The sequence below is a fragment of the Sturnira hondurensis genome, unplaced genomic scaffold, assembly GCF_014824575.4.
Source record: "Sturnira hondurensis isolate 20B ecotype Veracruz unplaced genomic scaffold, ASM1482457v3 Scaffold0013541, whole genome shotgun sequence".
NCBI lineage: Eukaryota > Metazoa > Chordata > Mammalia > Chiroptera > Phyllostomidae > Sturnira > Sturnira hondurensis.
Genome location: NW_028086172.1, coordinates 1,600,937 through 1,621,210, shown reverse-complemented (window position 1 = coordinate 1,621,210; position 20,274 = coordinate 1,600,937). Strand labels below are relative to the sequence as shown.

At 39.6% G+C, this 20,274-nt stretch overlaps 1 protein-coding gene across 1 annotated transcript in view; it reads right to left on the bottom strand.

Annotated features, from left to right (window-relative positions):
• The window catches only part of CHM (CHM Rab escort protein), a 146,526-nt gene that overhangs the window by 22,737 nt on the left and 103,515 nt on the right, over window positions 1-20,274 (bottom strand). The window contains exons 10-12 of the mRNA XM_037061878.1: window positions 8,543-8,647; window positions 8,070-8,133; window positions 2,446-2,542 (exon numbers count right to left, since the gene is read on the bottom strand). Of these exons, the coding sequence (XP_036917773.1) occupies window positions 2,446-2,542; window positions 8,070-8,133; window positions 8,543-8,647 (266 nt within the window). The remainder of the gene's footprint in view (window positions 1-2,445; window positions 2,543-8,069; window positions 8,134-8,542; window positions 8,648-20,274) is intronic.

Here is a 20,274-nt window from a genome sequence, read left to right as displayed (position 1 = left end):
TTGGCTCTTAACACCTTACTGGGGGGCTATGCTTTGTGCCTGTTCCCAGACTTTTAAAACTCATTTGTAATTTAGACATTAAAAGTCTTTAATAGTGTAATCTCCTTCTGTACTCTCCTTCTATTCCCATTTCACGACTTTCTTTTTTGTTTTAGTGATGGTTTCTTTCACTTTAATTTGACATGGTCCTATTTGTTTATCTTTGCCTTTGTTGCCCTTGCCTTTGGAGTCATATAAAAAAATTGTTAAGAGCCCTGGCTGGTGTAGCTCAGTGGATTGAGCGCAGGCCTGTGAACCAAAGGATCACAATTCAATTCACAGTCAGGGCACATGGCTGGGTTGCAGGCCAGTTCCCAGCAGGGGACGCACAAGAGGCAACCATACATTGATATTTCTCTCCTTTTCTCCTTCCCTTCCCCTCTAAAGACAAATAAATAAACTCTTTAAAAAAGGAAAGATATTTAAAAATAAAATTGGTAAGAGTACCGCATGGAGCTTACTGCTATGTTTTCATGGTTACTGCCATTTTATGGTTTCAGGTCTTACAATCAAATCTTTGATGCATTTTGAGTCAATTTTTGTGTATCGTATAAGACAGAGGTCCAGTTTTCCAACATCATTTCTTGAAAAGAATGCCCTTTCCCCATTGCATATTCTTGTCTCCTTTGTTGTAAATTCATTGATCATATATGCACAGCAGAAGTGAGTCTTTCGTAAGCACCATATAAGCACCATATACACGGGTCTTGTTTTTTATTCATTCAACAACTCTTGTCTTTTAACGGGTGAATTTAGTCCATTTATATTTAAAATAATTATTGATAGGTATGCACTTACTGCCATTTTGTTCATTGTTTCCTGGGCATTTTATAGTTCCTTCTGTTCATTCCTTTTTCTCTTGCTTTTTCCCCCAATGGGGTGGAGTTGGGAAGCAGAATGGCGAGTCAAGGTCTGTTACCACTGAGGGAGTAATGTGTCCGCGGCCACATGGGGGTCAGAGGGCAGTAAGAAGGCACTCCTCCTAGCCAGGGTGGGAGCAGTGGAGGCTGGGTGGAGGCCTTCACGACAATCACTCAGCAGTAATGGGGCAGACTTCCAAGCTCCAGCTGCCAGCTGAGGCCGAGTGGGGAACCAGGACTTCCACTAAAACCTGACCATGACAAGGTGGCCCCTCCTCTCCCCTCCAGACCAGTGTCAGAAAAGGCTTGCTCAAACAGGGTGATATCTAAGCCCCATTATAACCTAACAAAACAACTGAGCATCATCCCCAAATTACTCATTATGTTAAGCACCAGGATGACTTCATTTTAATGAGAAAAGACAATTCAAAGATGCCAATGTGACACAGCTATTGGACTTATCTGAAGATTTAAAACAACCATCCTAAAAATGCACCAATGAGCAACTACAAACATGCCCAACCAGATTATTCTTCCACTTCTCATAATTCTTACAGCAGTTTGAGTAAAACAATATTAAGTTTACAGAAAAATAATTCTAGCTAATGATATCACATTTCCCTCCTGTGAATCTCTGGAGTCCACAGTTCATTGGTATATCTCCAACTCATTCTGCCTTTTAGAGCTACTTCTGTGTTTGTTTTAACTGGCCCCCTACATTGTGAGTCCTGAAGCCCAGGGCATAGTCCACATTCATCCTTATCTACTCTGAAATGTGCACTGTACTTGGTTAATACTGTCCCGTTCCATTAGGTGTGCCAGAAGATTGAGAACACTTCAAATCAGGCATGTCAGCCTCTGCCTCTTCAAAATCCCCATAAGTACACAGTTTAGGCCTAGGCATAGTGACAGCTAATATATGCTCACTGATTTATACTTACTGAAACACCTCTAAGAAATATGTTGCAGAAGGCATAATATCTGAAAGTGCTGGAGACAACTTTTCATACATATAGGAAAAAGAACAGATAACGTAGTCTCTAACTTTAGTCTCATTAAAGAGAAATAAACTGAGAACTTATAGATATGGTAGAAGTTCGATAACAGGATTACGCATTCTAAGGAAAAGTCAACAACAGAAGTAGCAACAAAGAAAATAAATTTCCTCAAACTATATTTCCAATAAGCTTAAAAAAAACTACAGACCAAATTGGAACATCACAGAAATTCTTTCACCAGTGAATGTAACAATAGTGCCTGTGAGGATTTAGCCACAGTAATGTTTAGAAGGAAGAGGAAGGTATGATCTGACTTACTGTATGAACATATGCTGTGTGAACAAAAATGGTGAATAAATATATATATATATATGGATTGAACAATAAAATAATTTAAAAGTAAATGAATATATATATATATATATATATATATATATATATATATATGGCAAAAGTGTATAAACACAACCCTGACAACTGCAACAATATTAGCCCTCTTTACTGCCTAAACAAACAGAAAAGACAAATACGTAGACTGCTGTGCTTACATGTGCCTTTCATGCATGTCATAGTTGAAGAACATAACTCAATGACCCGGATGGCAGAAGTTCCTGCTTCCTCCGGTGGCACTGTCAGAATGGAAATCTAAAATGCAGAAATACAGTATGAGACATAGCTGTTAGATCTCATTTTCATTTCTTCCAACTTTAGAGTATAGTTAGCATCCAAACTGTCTTTTTGCAAGCACTCGTTGACCATTGAAAAAATTTCACTGGTAAGGATCTGAGAGCAGCATTGGATGCACATAACATGCACATATGTTATGTCTGATGTCTGATTTCTGCACTGATTATATATTTATCTATCATATTTGGTACATTAAGATAATCAATAGATAATAATATTTCAAATATTCTTTAAAAAATATTTTATTTTTTATTTTCAGAGAGAGGGGAAGGGAATCAGAAAGAGAGGGAGAGAAACAGCAATGTGTGGTTGTCTTTCACGAGGTCCCTACTGGGGACCTGGCCGACATCCCAGGCATGTGCCCTGACTGGGAATCAAACCCATGACCCTTTGATTCACTGGCCAGCACTCAATCCACCGAGCCACACCAGCCAGGGCTCAAAAAATTCTTAATATCTACTAAATCCTTCATTTATTTTCAAAGGATACAATTATGACTTATTACTTCTGAATTATGTGCACATCATTGTTTGACATCAGATCATATTGAATCAATTTTGATTACTTATAACTAAATAGCAGTTATAAAATACTAAGAAAATTTTAAATGTTACAAATTCCAAATATATTAAGATAAGCAAAATAGTGTCAACACATACAACAAAGTATAGCCAAATATATTCCAAAATATTTCAAAATGAAGGGCTTCAAGTTAATTTATAAACTCCATTAATAAAATGAGAAACTCAGAATTAAAAGTAAAATGGAAAATTATTACTAAGTAATGTTTACTGATATACAATGTGCTGTCCTAGGCATTACTGATGTTATATGGCTTTATATTTAAAAGTTCATTTTTTAAGGCTTATTTATTTATTTATTTATTTACAGAGAGAGGGGAAAGGAGAGAGAAAGAGAGGGAGAGAAACACCAATGTGTGGTTGCCTATCTAATGCCCCCTACTGGAGGCCTGGCCCACAACCCAGGCACGTGCCCTGACTGGGGATCGAATCAGCGACCATTTGGTTCGCAGGCCGGCACTCAGTCTTTGAGCCGCCCCAGACAGGGCTCAAAGACTTTAAATGAGCATCTGTTCAATAATCTCAATCTCACTTTCACCCTGAGGAAATACCAGTATGTGCTCTCATATGGGAAATACTTGCCAAAAGGTAAGCCCCACTTGGACTTTGACCTGCGTGTATTACACTTCGGTTTGGCTTGGCAATGTCAGGTTGACAGCCCACAAAGGCAACGCCTACAACAAGTTCTCAACACAAATTATTTTGATAACCATGATGATCCGACTGTCATATTACTTGTAGCGAATTTGCGGGCTTATGGTGTCTCAAAAACAAGTGTTCTCCATATTCCTCTTAACTCTCTTTGCTGCTGTCCAAGATAGAAATTGCACTTTAGCATTAAAGAGAAAGGAGCCACTAAAATACATATTTAATGTTGTGCTATCATTATCAAATGATTATGACTAAAACATGAAGGAAAGGTCTCTTAAAGACCACAAAAGCATGTGACACTTCTTTTCTTTCCTACAATGATCATCTCCAATTTTTTACAATTGGGATATAATGAGGAACCCACTCCCATGGTACCTGCCTTCTCCTGAACTCTGAGAAAACAACATCGGACACAAAAAGAAAGGCCGAGCAGATGTATATTTTAGACTCATCACTCTGACTGATATGTGGAGGATGGGTTTGAAAGAGACGAGATGAGAGGCAAGGCAGCCAGTTATTTATTTGTTTGTTTAATTTTTTTTACTTTATTGGGGTGACATTGGTTAACAAAGCCATGTAAATTTCAAGTATACAATTCTACAATACATCACCACTATATATTGTATTGCACACTCAATACCCAAAATCAAATCTCCGGTCACCATTTACCCCCTTTACCCTTTACTACCCCTACCTCCTTTCCCTCTGGTAACCACCATACTGTTGTTTGTGTCTATGTATGTTTTTTTCTTTTTAATCCGTTCATTTTTTTCACCCAGCCTTCCCAACCTCCATTTCTGACAGCTGGCAGTCTGCTCCACGTGCCTATGATTCTGTCTATTTTATTTGTTAGTGTATTTTGTTCATTAGATTCCACATATATAAGTGAATTTTTTTTAAATTTTTTTATAGAATGGATATGCAAGAGAACTCTTTTCTTTTTTTTTAAAGATTTTACTTATTTATCTTTAGAGGGGAAGGGAAGGAGAGAGGGAGAGAAATATCAATGTATGGTTGCCTCCTGTGGGTCCCCTGCTGGGAACTGGCCTGCAACCCAGGCATGTGCCCTGGCTGGGAATTGAACCGTGATCCTTTGGTCCGAAGGCCCATGCTCACTCCACTGAGCTACACCAGCCAGGGCCACATATAAGTGCAATTTAGAAGGCAGAGGTAATATTTCAAAACAGGAACAGTGAGCATAGGGACTGAGAGAAATAACAGATTGAAGCAACTCTAAGAAGTACTCGCACAGAGTCTGGAGGCTTGCGGGATGTCAGTGATGGGAGGAAGAAGCTGTTATAATAAGCATGCCAGTGCTATTCATGGAGGTCCGGAGCACCGCATGCGTAGTTTGGGGAGCAGGGAAGATGGTGAGTTCTGCACTCACTGGAGTGTGTGTGTTCAGTTTGAGGGCTCTAGGACAGATGTCCCCCAGGGAAGTCAGCCTAAGGGTCAACACTCCTGGGAGATCGGTAAGTCCTTGTCACCAACATTTATGCAGAGTTGAAGTCACAAAGAGTACATGGAGTCAGGCAGCAAGAAAACACAGCGAGAGGTCCTGTGGATGGAAGCAAGAACTCTCAGGAGCCCCAAGATTTCCAAGGAGGAAGTAGAGGGGTTAGCCCAAGTTATGAGAAACAGGAGACCAGGAGAGCACAGTGTCATGGAAGCCACAAGTACAAGATTTCCAGAGAAAGGGAATAATCATCATGGTTGATTATATCAGGAAAAAGCTACCATCATAAATCAAAAAGAGTCCTGTGGTCCTGACTATTAGGAAGTAATTAATGAAGTGAGCAAGACAAACGTGGCAGAAATGTGAAGGTAGAAGCCATGCTGGTCTGGAAATGAATGACAGGCATGGAGCTGGAGGCAGAAAACCGAGATACTAACTTGACAATGTAGATAAGAGCTGGGGGAGGATTGGGTACTCACTAGAGATGGGGTGGAGTCAAGGGAACATTTTACTGCTTGTGGAACAGAAAATGCTAGGACACGTACAGGGGTGGAGGGGGAAATGTGAGTAGTGGGGAGAGGCTGCAGATGCAGAAGAGAAAGCAGGTGCTGGAATGAGATGTCACGGGTCACTAGGTTTAATGGGTGGCCTCGCTTTTCTCAGTGAAGTGGGGGGTGTTGAGAAGTCTAAGGGAAAGAAGTGTGGGTAACACAGTGAAGGCCTGAATTAGGCACGGGGTACTGGGAGGGAAGGAGATGTCACAAGGCTGTGGAGGAGCTAACTGGTGGTTGGTACCACGGTGCAGCTCAACAGGTGGACACTCCTGACACTGCGGTAGTGTTTGTATGTCTGGCTGTGGGGTTTTCTCCAGAAGCCCTCAGGGGGCCTGGACAGACATTCCAGACTCATCCAAGTGAAAATTCCTCATCCAAGGAATCTTCCTATGTGGCTGCATGGGAGTTGAAGGAGCTGGCTGAGGGGTGGTTCTGAAGATCCACCATGGGGTCTAGACCATGGGAAAGGAAGAGAGCACAAGGGAGATGGTAACGTGGGAGGAAACAGAGGCGATGAGGCATTGTAGTTCTCTTAACAGGCCAGCGCCCAGGCTAGGTGCAGGGGAGAGAATGAAAGCTAGAAGGACAGGAGCAGATTAACACTGCTGTCAACCCATGACCTCCAGACTCAACTGGGACATTAGTGCTGCCCAGCCACATGGCCGTGACATAGGTCACTCTTCAACTCTTCACAGTGATTATGTGACATCCTTCCCTGAGCTCTGACCATCCGCACTCTCACACCCCCTGTTCTCTGGAGATGACCTCACCCTGTAATTTAAAGAGTAAATGGAGCCCACCAGATGGGAACTACCAACCCTGTAAGCAGTGCTGCATTCACCCTCTTATTTAAAGGTGTCTCATCCCATCTAACAGCAGCACCTTTACCTCTCTCTGAACCCCATCCTCCCTGCCCTGTACCTTAATGTTGCTGCGAGTTCCCTCCTTTTCTCCTGGGTAACAGACCCCCCTCTCTACTGGCTCCACCTTCTCAGAGGACCATACACCAATCTTTTAAATAAAAGAGAAGCCATCTTCACCTCTACATCCCTCTTCTCTCTCTTACTCCTCACAGCTTAGCTCTGTCAGTATCTTCTCCAATTGCTTTCTTCCCTTTTGGGTCTCATTGTCTTTCCTCAACCCACTCCCAAAACTCATGGTTTACTGGGAGGAACAGCTAGGAATGCGGTACCATTCCTTACTCACACTTGTCACACTGAACTAGCCGCTACTTATCTACCTGTATATGTATCCTCCAGACTGCAAGCTCTGAGGGCAGAGGTGCTACCACGGTTTGCACTGTCTCCCCAGAACCCAGCACACTGGCTGGCGTGTAAAAGGCACTATTGTTGCTGAATGATCAAATGGAAGAACTGAGACCCATGCACACAAGAGATAGATATGTCTGATATAACAGAAAGCGCCCATCTTGAGGAATTGTAGGAACCTATTTTTAGCAGTTAACATATAGACTAGGTCTGACAGTCACACTGAGGAAGCTGGTTTTCTCAGTCACTGTAAAATATGACTCAAGGTAGAAGAGGGCATGTATCAGGAATTTAGGTGAACAGACTGAGGGAAAAGCACAGGTAGAGAGGCGTTCATCCCTATAGAACTAGGGGTGTGGAGGAGGCAGAGGGCACTGAAATGAACAATGGCAATAAGGATATATCAGCAAGGCCTAGTGGTGGACTTACTACCTGTGTGGGAAGGTTGGTTAGCATAAAGCCTTTTCCCCTAAGATTGTTAATTGTGTTCTCTGGGGATTATCTTCCTCTTCTCAGAATGATGTACTTCCAGTTTCAAACAAATACTTGTTGGAAAATTAGGATTTAGACCTGGCTGGTGTGGCTCAGTGGACTGAGTGCCAGATTGCAAGCAAAGGTAGCAGGTTCGATTCCCAGTCAGAGCACATGCCTGGGTTGTAGGCCAGGGCCCCAGTAGGGGGCACTCAAGAGGCAACCACACAGTAATGTTTCTCTCCATCTGTTTCTCCTTCCCTTCCCTTTCTCTAAAAATAAATAAATAAAATGTTTAAAAATTAGGATTTAGTCCAATTTTTCTAGCATTTTACTTGTTCTGTTGGAAGGAGATCTTTAAGAAACCATAATCATTACCCAATTGTCATTATGTATTTAAAATGTACAAAAAAATTAGTACATTTTCTTAATCCATTTTACCTCACAATATTCGTGTAGATTAAATTAGCGACCTGTTACTAAAATGTGCAGGATGAAAATTACCTGTTGATCTGAATCCACTTGCAGGACAGATCTGTCTGTAATCAGGACTGCCCTGGAAATCTGCCTGCAATGCACAAAACCGTTAATCAGTGATTCTGATTCCATGGATAAGTTTCATTTATAGTTATATAACTTCCAGAAGGCGTGTTTCAAAGATATTAAGTCACGATAAAAGTGTCACCTCCCCAAAGCAAGTCAAGTTCTGCTTTAATCTTTCATTGGCTTGTGACAGGAAGGGCGTGAGACCTGCAAACAAACCCCAGCTGATGCAAAGGAGTCAAAATTAGGCCATGCTCCCCCAAAACCAGACTCTACAAGAGAACAATAGTAACTTGTCCAAAACATTTTTTGGGGTAATATGTCTGCATCTTATTTGAACAATGGTTATACAGAAATATGAATCAAGGTAATCACACAGCTACATTTCCCTGTGTTTCACCTTCCCGCAGACAGTGGGTGAGGCGGCGCCTTACCTGTATTGCACGCGCGAACATGTGTTCTCAGAAAAGTAACTGTCCTCCACAAGAAAATGCTTAGAGATTATTCTCTGACCAAACTGATCTATGATTGCTTTGCATCTGCAAAGAAGATAAGCACAGCAAACATGTTTTCACTGATGATTCAATAATTGAGCAAATGAACACAATAGACTCCGAACTGTGAATCCCAAATTAATCGCTTGGAAGACAAGATTTTAATTTTACCTACAATTTGACACAAAACTGACACTAAGTACAGAATCTATATTCTTATAGCTATTTGAAGACTTTTACCTATAAAATACATATGAGAATAAAACTTCAATATTTATTTTGAATGACAGTGTTAAGAATAAAGTTAGGACACATATATAAGTTTTTCTAATGCTTAGGAACATAAGCTTCTTCCTCTGCTTAGAAAACAGGCTCTTTTTTTTTCTTAACAGATCTAAGAAAAGGGGAAGAGAAAAGTTGATTAAATACCTTGCTATATTATCCACAGCCTGTAAAAGCTACTATAGGCTTTTTATTTTTCTGTTACGTGTTGCTTTTTCTTTTGTTCAAGAACAGCTATCTGGTCACACGTGTGATAATGTTTTAGACAGAAAAAAAACAGGCTTAGAGCTTCTTTCAATATCTGTTTCCACTTTACTTCAAAGGAGGATCATAGAAAGATTTCTTTCAAGTGCTGTTTCCAAATAAGGAAAACACTTCTGCATGGACATTATCAGGCCTCTGTCATCTGATATGTGTTGGGACAATGAATCATACCAAACCCTCCATTGACCTTCTTTCAATGTGTCTAGATAAAAGGATGAAAATTAGAATCCATCTCCTTGCAGTGCCACAAGTTATAAATGTACTTTATAGGGCTCATTATCCAAACTAATGGACTAAGGGCAACATCCTTGAAATGGACTTACCACCACCGATGAAGTCAGCATGCAATATTTCAGAAGCTGTATGCAAATGCTGGCATGTTTGCTGTATCTTTTTATAATGGGACTATAGCAATTTACTTTCGTCACAGCTTCTCCTTATGGAACCAGAGTTATTTTATTGGGAATAAAATTATGTGTATTTATTAGGAATAATAAATGTGTACGTGTTCCTAATAAAATGCAAGCAAATAACTTCAAACCTATGCCATATTTTATATATATTGGTATAAACTGAAATATAGTATATCACTCTCAAAGTAAAACAAATAAGAGATACTTAACAGGCATAAAGGCATGAAAAATAAAATGACAAACATGCAACACCACTGGCGAGATGAATGTAAGGTGTATTTCCTAAAGGCAATGATGACACACTGGGATTCCTCAATGAATGGTGTGCTGCTGTTGTTGGAACAAACTATGAAATCTTGTGATGTTAGATACACATTATATGTATTTTAATCAATTAACCACATATTAATACATGTATATTAATATTTGTCATGCTTTTCCTATCTCATTCTCACTTCCTTTCTGCTTCTAACTTATGTTCCTGTTATATTCCTATGTTCTTATGTTAGACTTAGCTCCTATCTCTAACTCCTCACATTTCATTGAACTAGAGCTCCTTCTTGCCTTATATAGAACTTAACTAGATGTGAGGTATTTATGCCTCAATTCTGTATTTTCAAAAATAATGACTTAAAAAGTAAAAAGACAGGTTACTCCCTCAGACTCCTGCTTGAAAACATTCATACACAGTCGAAAACACTAGGCACTTTGGCGATGGAGAGCAGAATCTGTGGATGCACCATTAAACACTGATCCCTATGTTCTTACACTATGTTCTTACCTTGAACTCAGATACTAAATAAAGTCAAGAGGGAATAATCTGGGCAGAAAAAAAGAAGGTGTTAAAATCTTCCATATCTTGATAGGAATTTGGGTCATACAGAGAAATGCATCTGTCAAAAGTCAGCTAACGAGCATCAAAAGAAAACGCTGTAAATATTAATGGCATCCACGTTGAGGTGTTCAGGGGGTGCTGTACTTTTATCCAGACTTTACTGTGACATGCTTAAAAATAGTGAAAAGATGGACAGAGGAGGAAACATTTCACTAGATATGTGATTAAGCAAATATAATGTTAACTGTAGAACCTATGTGGTGGATATACAGGAGTTCACCCTGAAATTGTTCCAGCTGTGGTATAGATTTGAAATTTCTCATCATAAAATGTTGAACTGACATAGACAGGAGGTGGTATTAGTATAAATCCTGGACTCTGGTCTAAGACTTTGCAAAATGCTGCCATTTACATAAACCACACCATGAAACCTGGCCAGAAGCTCTGGGGAACTCCGTACTCTGTAAGAATCCAAACTAATGGGGCGGCTGCAGTGGCGGTCACACCTTTGGTGACAGGTAGACACCAGTTCCAGAAGTCATGATATTGCAAGGAACTACTAAGGACCACGCAAAATGGAAGTATGGCGGCTGGGATTAGGCAACTCAACAATACAAGGATGATATACCAACAGATGTGCCTTATGTATGCTGAAGCTTCTGCATGAGACAGTGATTGTCAGAGGAGGGGGAGAAGGAAGCAAATCAGAATCACACCCGGGGTACTTTTTCAGAATATAAGTACCCCTGGAGATTCTGATAAGCTCCCCAATCCCAGCGAGGAATCACTGTCCAGCGTGCCGCTGCCTCTACTGTACTGCTATGCTGTGCTAGGTGGAGGAAAGGCAAGAGCTACTACTATGAAAAAAATATACTGATTTCTGCAGGAATTGAGTTTATGGTCACACGTGCTCTGTCAGTCTGGTAGATCATAACAACACAACTCACCTGGTAGTCCCATTCTGAAGCACTAAGGTTCTAGGCCTGAACAATTCAAACACAGCAAGACATGTTTAAGTGAGTGGTAAGATTTATTTCCCCCTCAGACACTTGACTTCCTGTCATAGATTTGGCCTACTTGGGAGAACAACAAAGAAAGGAATACCGATTTGGGGCCTACACTCAGAGTTTGTATTGTAAGATTAATATAAAAAATTAAATGGCAGGTAATGGAAAACAGCCAAATGAAACAGTGTCGCCAACCTCTTCCAGGTGAACCTGAGGAAGCCATTAAAGACTAATAGCATTTGGATTTAGTTGGGGGCCTTGCTGAACCTCATAAATAGTAAATCAAGGAGAAACATGATCAGAGGTCCCCAATACAGGGGCACAAAGACAAAGCTGATCCTAAGAATCACTGAAGCCAGACAGAACACTTCTAGAGCTCAAATTTCTAAATCAACAAATCATGGGGGTATAGAAATAGTAAAATGCCAAAAAGGACAAAAACCCTCAGTAAGATGTCAACTCTTTATCTGGAACATGGCCCAGAAGAGAAAAATAACATTAAAAGAGGTATCTGATCTCTGTGATCTTCAGAATTGCTATCCCAACTAACTGTATGGTATGTAGGGCAAAAATCACATATGAAATAATTAAAAGAAAAAGACATTAATTAAGGTTATTAGAAGATTCCCAACCACTGACAGAAACAAAACAATTTTCCCTGCTTGCTATGCCCTTCCATGATTTCTGAGGGACATTAGTCCACGTGACACCCCATCAATGACACCATTTCAAAATGCTTACTATGCATTTCTCTTGGGTGAAAATCCACTGCAACGGTTTCTCTCTCTCTCTCTCTCTCTTTTTTTTTTTGGTATTAATCATATCTCTTTATTTTTTTATTTTTTTACAATTTTTACAATTTTATTTAATTTTTGTTCAAGTAGTTTTCTGTCTTATATTCCCAGCCCTGCCCCCCACCGCAGTGCTCTCCACCTCTCTCCCATTTCCACCCCCCACCTTAACTGGCTCTGACCAATCCAAAGCTCTGTATCCATATTATTTTTAAGTATATTGTATTGCTTATTTACAGTTGTCCCAATTTTTCCCTTTATCCCCCTCCACTCCAGCATTTCCCCTGCTCTTAGTTCACGTCCATGGGTCGTACATATAAGTTCTTTGGCTTCTCCATTTCCCTTACTATTCTTAACCTCCCCCGTTTATTTTGTACGTACAATTTATGCTTCTTCTTCCCTGTACCTCCCCCCATTCATCCACTCTCCCTCCCCCTCCTCACTGATAACCCTCCATGTGATCTCCATTTCTGTGATTCTGTTCCTGTTGTAGTTGTTGGATTTGGTTTTGTTTTTTTTTAGGTTTAGATGTTGATAGTTGTGAGTTTGTTGTCATTTTACTGTCCATAGTTTTTGATCTTCTATTTCTTAGATAAGTCCCTTTAACACTTTTTAGAATAAGGGCTCGGTATTGATGAACTCCTTTAACTTGACCTTGTCTGGGAATCACTTTATCTGCCCTTTCATTCTAAATGATAGCTTTGCTGGGTAGAGTAATCTTGGATGTAGATCCTTGCCTTTCACGATTTTGAATACTTCTTTCCAGCTCCTTCTTGCCTGTAAGGTCTCTTTGGAGAAATCAGCTGATAGTCTGATGGGAACTCCTTTGTAGGTAACTGTCCCTTTTCTCTTGCTGCTTTTCAGGTTCTCTCATTATCTTTAATCTTGGGTCACTTAATAATGATCTGCCTTGGTGTGTTTCTTCTTGGATCCAGTTTCTTTGGGACTCTCTGCGCTTCCTGCACTTGCAAGTCTACTTCCTTTACCAGATTGGGGAAGTTTTCCTTCATTATTTGTTTGAATAACTTTTCAATTTCTTGCTCTTCCTTTTCTCCTTCTTGGCACCCCTATGATTTGAATGTTGGAATGTTTAAAGTTGCCCCATATTTTAAACTATGTGTTATCTATTTCTTTCTGGACACACCCCAAATGCTTTTTAAACCTAGCATGCCCCAAACTGAATTTAACATGGCCCCCCCATCTTCTTACCCTCTTGGAACCCCAGCACTTAACACAGATTCTCTGTTCCCACATCTAATTTGCTCCTCAATTTTCATTCCACCTTATAAAGATTTATTGAAACTCACCTCTTCTCTCCATGTCCACCCACACTGCCTTAGACTCTTGGTAAGTCTAATAAGACAACAGACTACTACCAAATTGGTAGCTCATTTGCTCGATAGAAATGTGTGGCATAAGAACCTGTTCTCACTGTTCTAGGGGTGAGAATAAAAGCATAGATTTCGACACAGGCAATTGTAACACAATGCCCAAATCCAGTGGTAAGAGATGAGGATAGTGCGTTCGGAGATCACCCCAGGGGAAAGGGGTGGGCTATGAGGGAATGATCTAGGAGGACACACTACATTAGCTGCATCTGAAGTATGAGAATCAGTTAAGCAAGCGAAGAAGGAGAAAAGCACTGCATGTAGAAAGGCAGCCTGTACAGGGGTAGAGAGGCAAGCACAAGCAGTTCCTTGTTACAGACAAGAAAATGGCCGTGGAAGCTGCGGGGAAAAGAGACATGAGCTTAGAGAGGCAGGCAAAGACCAGATGCCCAAGCTTCACATGTCCCATAAAATAGTCTTAAATTTTCTTCTGAAGTGCTGCAAAGCCACTGAAGCTTTTTACACGGGGAGAGACAGAGTCAGATCTGCATGTTGAATAGATCTCACTGTGTAATTATGTCATTAACTTATTTATTGTTTAATGATCCCAAGTAGACTCAAAACTCCGTGAGAACAAAGATCACGACTCTCTTGTTCTCTGCTGTATCCCCAGAGCTTGGCACCTAGAAAATCACTAAAAATTGTTACATGGATGGCTGAATAGATGGATGGATGATGAGGGGAGTATTCCACGCATGTGCACAGTGCAGAAGCAGGAAGATACAGAATCTCTAATTCAGGAGGTAAAGGATCTCTCTGCATCAGTGCTTCTTCCAAATCATTGCCAGAACTACTAACTCAAAAGTAGCAAATTTAATCTTGTCTTTTATGCACTTAAAACTACCATGAATCATAGTCCAAACTCCTTAGTGTAGCACAGGAGGATCTTCAGTAGCCAATGACATTAATAATTGCTACGGCTACCATGTATTCAGTTCTTGTGTAACAAATGGTTCTACATGCTTTACCTGTTCATTTAATATTCGAAATACCTCAGTGAGGTTGGTGCTGTCATATCTCGCTTTACAGACACAGAAACTGAAGCACAAAGAAGCTAAGCAACTTGTTCCAGTTCTCTCAGGGACTAAGTGGGGAAGCCATGATCCACAGCGAGGTCCGTCTCAGAGACTGAGCTTCTCACTGCACTCTCTTTGGACACAGGAGCAGGGCCTGTGTTTGATTCATCTCTTTATCCCCACAGCAACGAGCATGGGGTGGGTGAATATTAAATATTTAGACTACTATCTCTATCACTCTGCAAATGGGACATCCTAACTCAGAAACTCAGTGACTTTCCTACCATGACAAACAGTATTAAGAGTCCATCACCTCATGCTTGGTCTAACATACTGTTCACTACTAACTAACAAGTATATAGCAAAGGTATAGTCAGTCCTGACATCCGAAACAAGTATCTCCAAGAAAGAGTCGTAGGAGGAAATCTAGTAGGTGAGGCAGCTGAAGTCCGCAAGGACGACTAACTGAAGTCACTGAATTCAGGCCATTGGTCAGGGACATATCTGGCCTGCGGTCAACCGCATCAAACCTGAACATGAAACACGGCACTGCTAAATGGCCAAATCTAATTTACAGGAGTCTTACACGGTCAGCACAGCTGCAAAGGAAATGAAAACTACTCAAAGGGAACATTCAGTGTTTCTGAAAACAGTCAACACAGGGGTTCAGTATTAGAATTGAGGGAGAGGATACAGGAAAGAACTACTAATACCTACATCGTTGGGAAAGTAAGAAAGCAGAGCCAGTGGATAATACAGCAAAGAGTACACGCTCAATGTAGAGCTCAGGAAAACAAAATTAAACAAAAATGAAAAATATGATCTAGCTGAAAATAAGCATTCATTTGGTTACATATTCCACATTTCTTCTCTCAATGTTTACCCAGTGCTTTGATGTGTAATCACTAAATGGAACTCGATGTTATGATCATTTAACTTCCATCAGCTTTCCTCAATAGCAGATGAAAGGAAAGCACAAAAATGCTCCTACTTTTTATTCTTTATTCATTGATTCATTTAACACACAGTTATTGAGTATAATGGGTGATAGGAACATGCCTTGGTTGTAGACATATAGTGGTGAGATCCTACCTTTTCTTACAAGAAACTTGAAAACAATCAGACAGGGGGCCCTGGCTCCGGGGCTGACAGAGGGTTCGGATCTAGTCAGAGAATCAGGAAATGAACTTAGACCTTAGAACTAAGGCATGAGTAGCTCTTAACTGTACCAACGGGAAGAGATGTCAAGTGCTCCACATGGAAAAATAGAGAAAGAAAGACCAACTAAGACCGTAAGGAGACAAAGGCAAATCTTTGCAGATTCCTTGACTAATATTCTAATTACATTTTAAATAAACAATCACTTGAGAAAATCTCGATTCCTTAAAAGGAAGTATATGCTGCATATGGCCAAATAAGTGTTCACAGTTTTTCCCTCAAAAAATTATCCCTCATTTTATATTATGCTACACAAAATATCTCCTGTTATTTTGTATAGCATTAATATACAAATATGTGATTTGGAACAACAAAAAGTTAAACTTCAATTAATGCTAAGGTTAGATATTTATGATGACTATTTGACTTGATATAACGGATTTTTTTTTTTAAAGAAACAAGACACTGCCCTGCCTGGTGTGGCTCAGTGGACTGAGCACTGGCCTGAGAACCAAAGGGTCACTGGTTCAATTCTCAGTCAGGGCACATGCCTGGGTTGTGGGCCAGGTCCCCAGTAGGGGCACACAAGAAGCAACTGCACATTGATGTTGCTCTCCCTCTCTTTCTCCATCCCTTCCTCCCTCAAAAAATAAATAAATAAAGTACTGTTTTAGAAAACTGGCCCAGAGAAGAGTGACTTGCCCACTGTCATCCAGGGCAGTAATGAAGTTTCAGGTCTTCTCTCATTCAATGGCTACCCGACCATTCATGCCTTTGGAGCAGTTAGGCAATTGTTATATTTGAGGTCTTTCTATGAAGCTATAAAAGAAATGTTGAATCAGGAGCAGCCTGTCTGCTATCTGAAATTCCTATTTAAATGTACTAGATCTGGAATGAAATCCCCGAAGTCCACGTTGCAGACCAGCACTTCTCTGAGTCATATAAAGAGTGCCACCCTTAGATTCACTTGCTCTGTTCCTTCAAACTGCAAATGCCCTGGCTCTACTGGAAGCACATTATCCAATTTCACTCCCCTGGGGCGAGGCTCGAAAACCTGCATGGTTTTCTTTAAAGTTTATGTGGCAATCCTTAAACACATTAAAATTTGAAAACTACCCAACTTTGGTCTTTAGACCCTGAGCTCTGATCCATCTGTTGCAACTGAAATCCACAGCATATCATAAAAAAGTTCCAATGTTCACAGTTTTTAATAAAAACGAAGTCAGCATTGAGGTGAAAGTAGCCTTTGTTCAACGAATGCTATTAGTGTACTAATGTATCCAGTTTTTAAAAAGATAAACGAGAGCCATGCAAATGCTTCTTGTCACTAAGAGTAACATGTGAGGCTGGAACGAGGCCCAAAAAGGTAAAAGGATCTAAGTAAATAAACACCAAACAAGCAATTCATTATCAGGCTTTCCGTCATGGGAACATACTCATGCTTCGAAATGAAAACACCAGGAAAAATGACAAAGTCATAAGGACAACGATTCCTTCATGAACCTCCACAGAGCTCTTCATAAGCCAATATATGAATATCCTGGGCCCTCAAGGGATAGATTTTTCACATTTCATTTATGCAGTACCTTTCTGTTAAAGTGCTAAAAGTACTTTACAAGCCTTTAAACCATGTGTCTATTTTACATTATACTGCAGAATTACTTTTCTAAAGCAAATCCACTGTCTAAATATTACAAGTTTTAGGGTTGACTTTTTTCTCCACTGTATCTTAAAACACTATTTATTAAACTAAAGTAGTTCACACAAGGGTAATAAACATGTTATGCCACTCAGACTATAGACTATTGAAAAACGAAATAGCTTAAAACATACGTGTTTAAGCCTCCAGTTCAACATATCAGAGTTATTTTCTGAATGAACAATTACTTTTCTTTCTTTTTATTAAATGTATTGGGTAACACAGGTTAATAAGACTATATAGATTTCAGGTGTACATTTCTGTGAAACATGATCTGTACATTGCACTGTGTGCTCATCCACCACAGCCACAGCATCTTCCATCAGTGTATATTTGACCCCTTTACCCTTTACTACCCCCACCCCCTTCCCTCTGGTCACCACCATACTGCTGTCTCTGTGAGTTTTTGTTTTTCTTGCTTGTTCACTTGATGCAGTGAGGTTACACCCTACATATGAGTGAAATCATATGGCTCTTAACATTTTCTGTCTGACTTATTTCTCTTAGCATGTTGCTCTCAAGGTCCATCCATACTGTTGCAAATGGCAGTATTTCATCTTTTCTTGGGGCTCACTAGTATTCAATTCCATACATGTACTACATCTTCTTTATCCAGTCCTCTATGGAAGGAAACTTCAGTTGTCTCCATGCTTTGGCCACCGTGAGTAATGCTGCACTGAACACAGGGGTGCATATGTCTTTGCGAACACAGGTTTTCAAGTTTTTCAGGCAGAGACCAGATTAGGATTTTTAGGTCATATGGTAACTCTATGATCAATTTTTGAGGAACCTCCATGCTGTTTTCCACAATGGCTATACCAGTTGACGTTCCCACCAGCAGTGAGTGAGGGTTCCTTTTTCTCCACAATTTTGCCAATACTTGTTATTAGCTGTCTTGTGGACAATGACCATTCTAACAGGTGTGAAGCTGTATCTCATTGCAGTTTTGGTTTGCATTTCCCTAACAGCTACCAAAGTTGAACATCTTTCATACATTTATTGGTTGTTTGTATGTCTTCTTGGGAGAAGTGTCTGTTCAGGTCCTCTGCACATTTTTTTATTTGGACATATTGTTTGGTGTTGACTTTTACAAATTTTGGATAATGACCCCTTATTGGAGCTTTTGTTTGAAAATATCCTCTGCCATTTGGTTGGCTGGCTCCTTGTTCTGTTGACAGTTTCCTTTGCTGTGCAGAAGCTTGATATAGTCCCATTCATTTATTTTTGTTTTTACTTCCCTTGCCTTTCAGGTCAAGATCATAACATGTGTTCTATAACCCAGGTCTGTAAATTTAACACATATAGTTTCTTCTATGTAATTTACTGTTCCAAGTCTTCTATTTATGTCTTTGATCCATTTTGAGTTAATTTTTGTATGTGGGGACAAACTTAGTCTAGTTTCATCCTTTTGCATGCAGCTTTCCAATCTTCCCAGGACCATTTATTGAGGAGGCTTTCTTTACTCCGTTGTACTGGTTTTGGCTCCTTTGTACAAAACCATTTGCCCATATTTACATGGGTTTATTTCTGGGCTCTCAATTCTGTTCCATTGTGTCTGTTTATCTGTTTAGCATGTGTGTCTGTTTATCTGCCAATACCATTCTGTTTTGATTACTGTTGCTCTGTAGTATAATTTACAGTCAGAGAGTATGACCCCTCTGGTTTTGGTTATTTCTCCTGAGGACTGCTTTGGCTATTCAGGGCCTTTTGTGGTTCCATACAAATGTGATACTTTTTCCTACTTATTTAAAAAATGTCACTGGGACTTTGATGGGGATTACATTAAATCTGTTTACTGCTTTGGATAAATGGATATTTTATGTATTTTGATTCTTTCAATCCACGAACACAGAATATCTTTCAACTTCATTATGCCGTTTTCAACTCCTTTAATAATGCTCTGTAGTTTTCAGTATTATTGGTCCTTCATATTCTTGGTTAGGTTTATTCCCAGGTATTTTCTTCTTTTTGTTGCAATTGTAAAAGGAGTTATTTATTTAATTTCTTTTTCTGAAATTTCATTGTTAGTATATAGGAATACAGTGGAATTTTGTACATGAATTTTTTTATCCTACAATTTTACTATATTTGTTTATTGTTTCTAACAGTTTTTTGGTGGTGTCTTTAAGGTCTTCTATATAAAAATCTGTGAAATATCAGCCTTAAACCACGCATTAGGCCAAATAAACAAAACGGACATTTACAGAATTTTCATCCCAGAACATCAGCATATACATTCTTCTCCAGGGCACATGGAACATCCAAGGAGTGACCATATGTTGGGTCACAAAACTAGTCTCAACAGATTGAAGAAGACTGAAACCATAACACACATACTCTCTACCACAATGCTTCAAAATCAGTAATCAATTGCAAAAAGGAAGTAAAAAAAAACCCAAATATGTGATGTAACAACATGCTATGAAAAAAATGACTGGGTCAAAGAAAAAATAAAAGGTGAAATCAAAAGATATACAGAGACCAATAAGAATAACAATATGACACATCAAAGCTTCTGGGATGCAGTGAAAGCAGTGATAGTCCTAGTTCAAGAAAAAAAATCTCAGATAAACAACCTAACATTGCATCTTAAAGAAATAGAAAAAGAACAGAAGCAACCCAAAGTAAGCAGAAGAAATAAGGCAGAATTGACTGAAATACACCAACAAAAAAACTATACAAAAATGAATACAACAAAGAGCTGGTTTTTAGAAGAGATTAATAAAATTGACACACCCCCGGCTAAACTAAGAAAAAAAGGAAAACAAATTCATATAAACAAAATCAAAAATTAAAAAGTAAAAGTTCCTGCAGATATC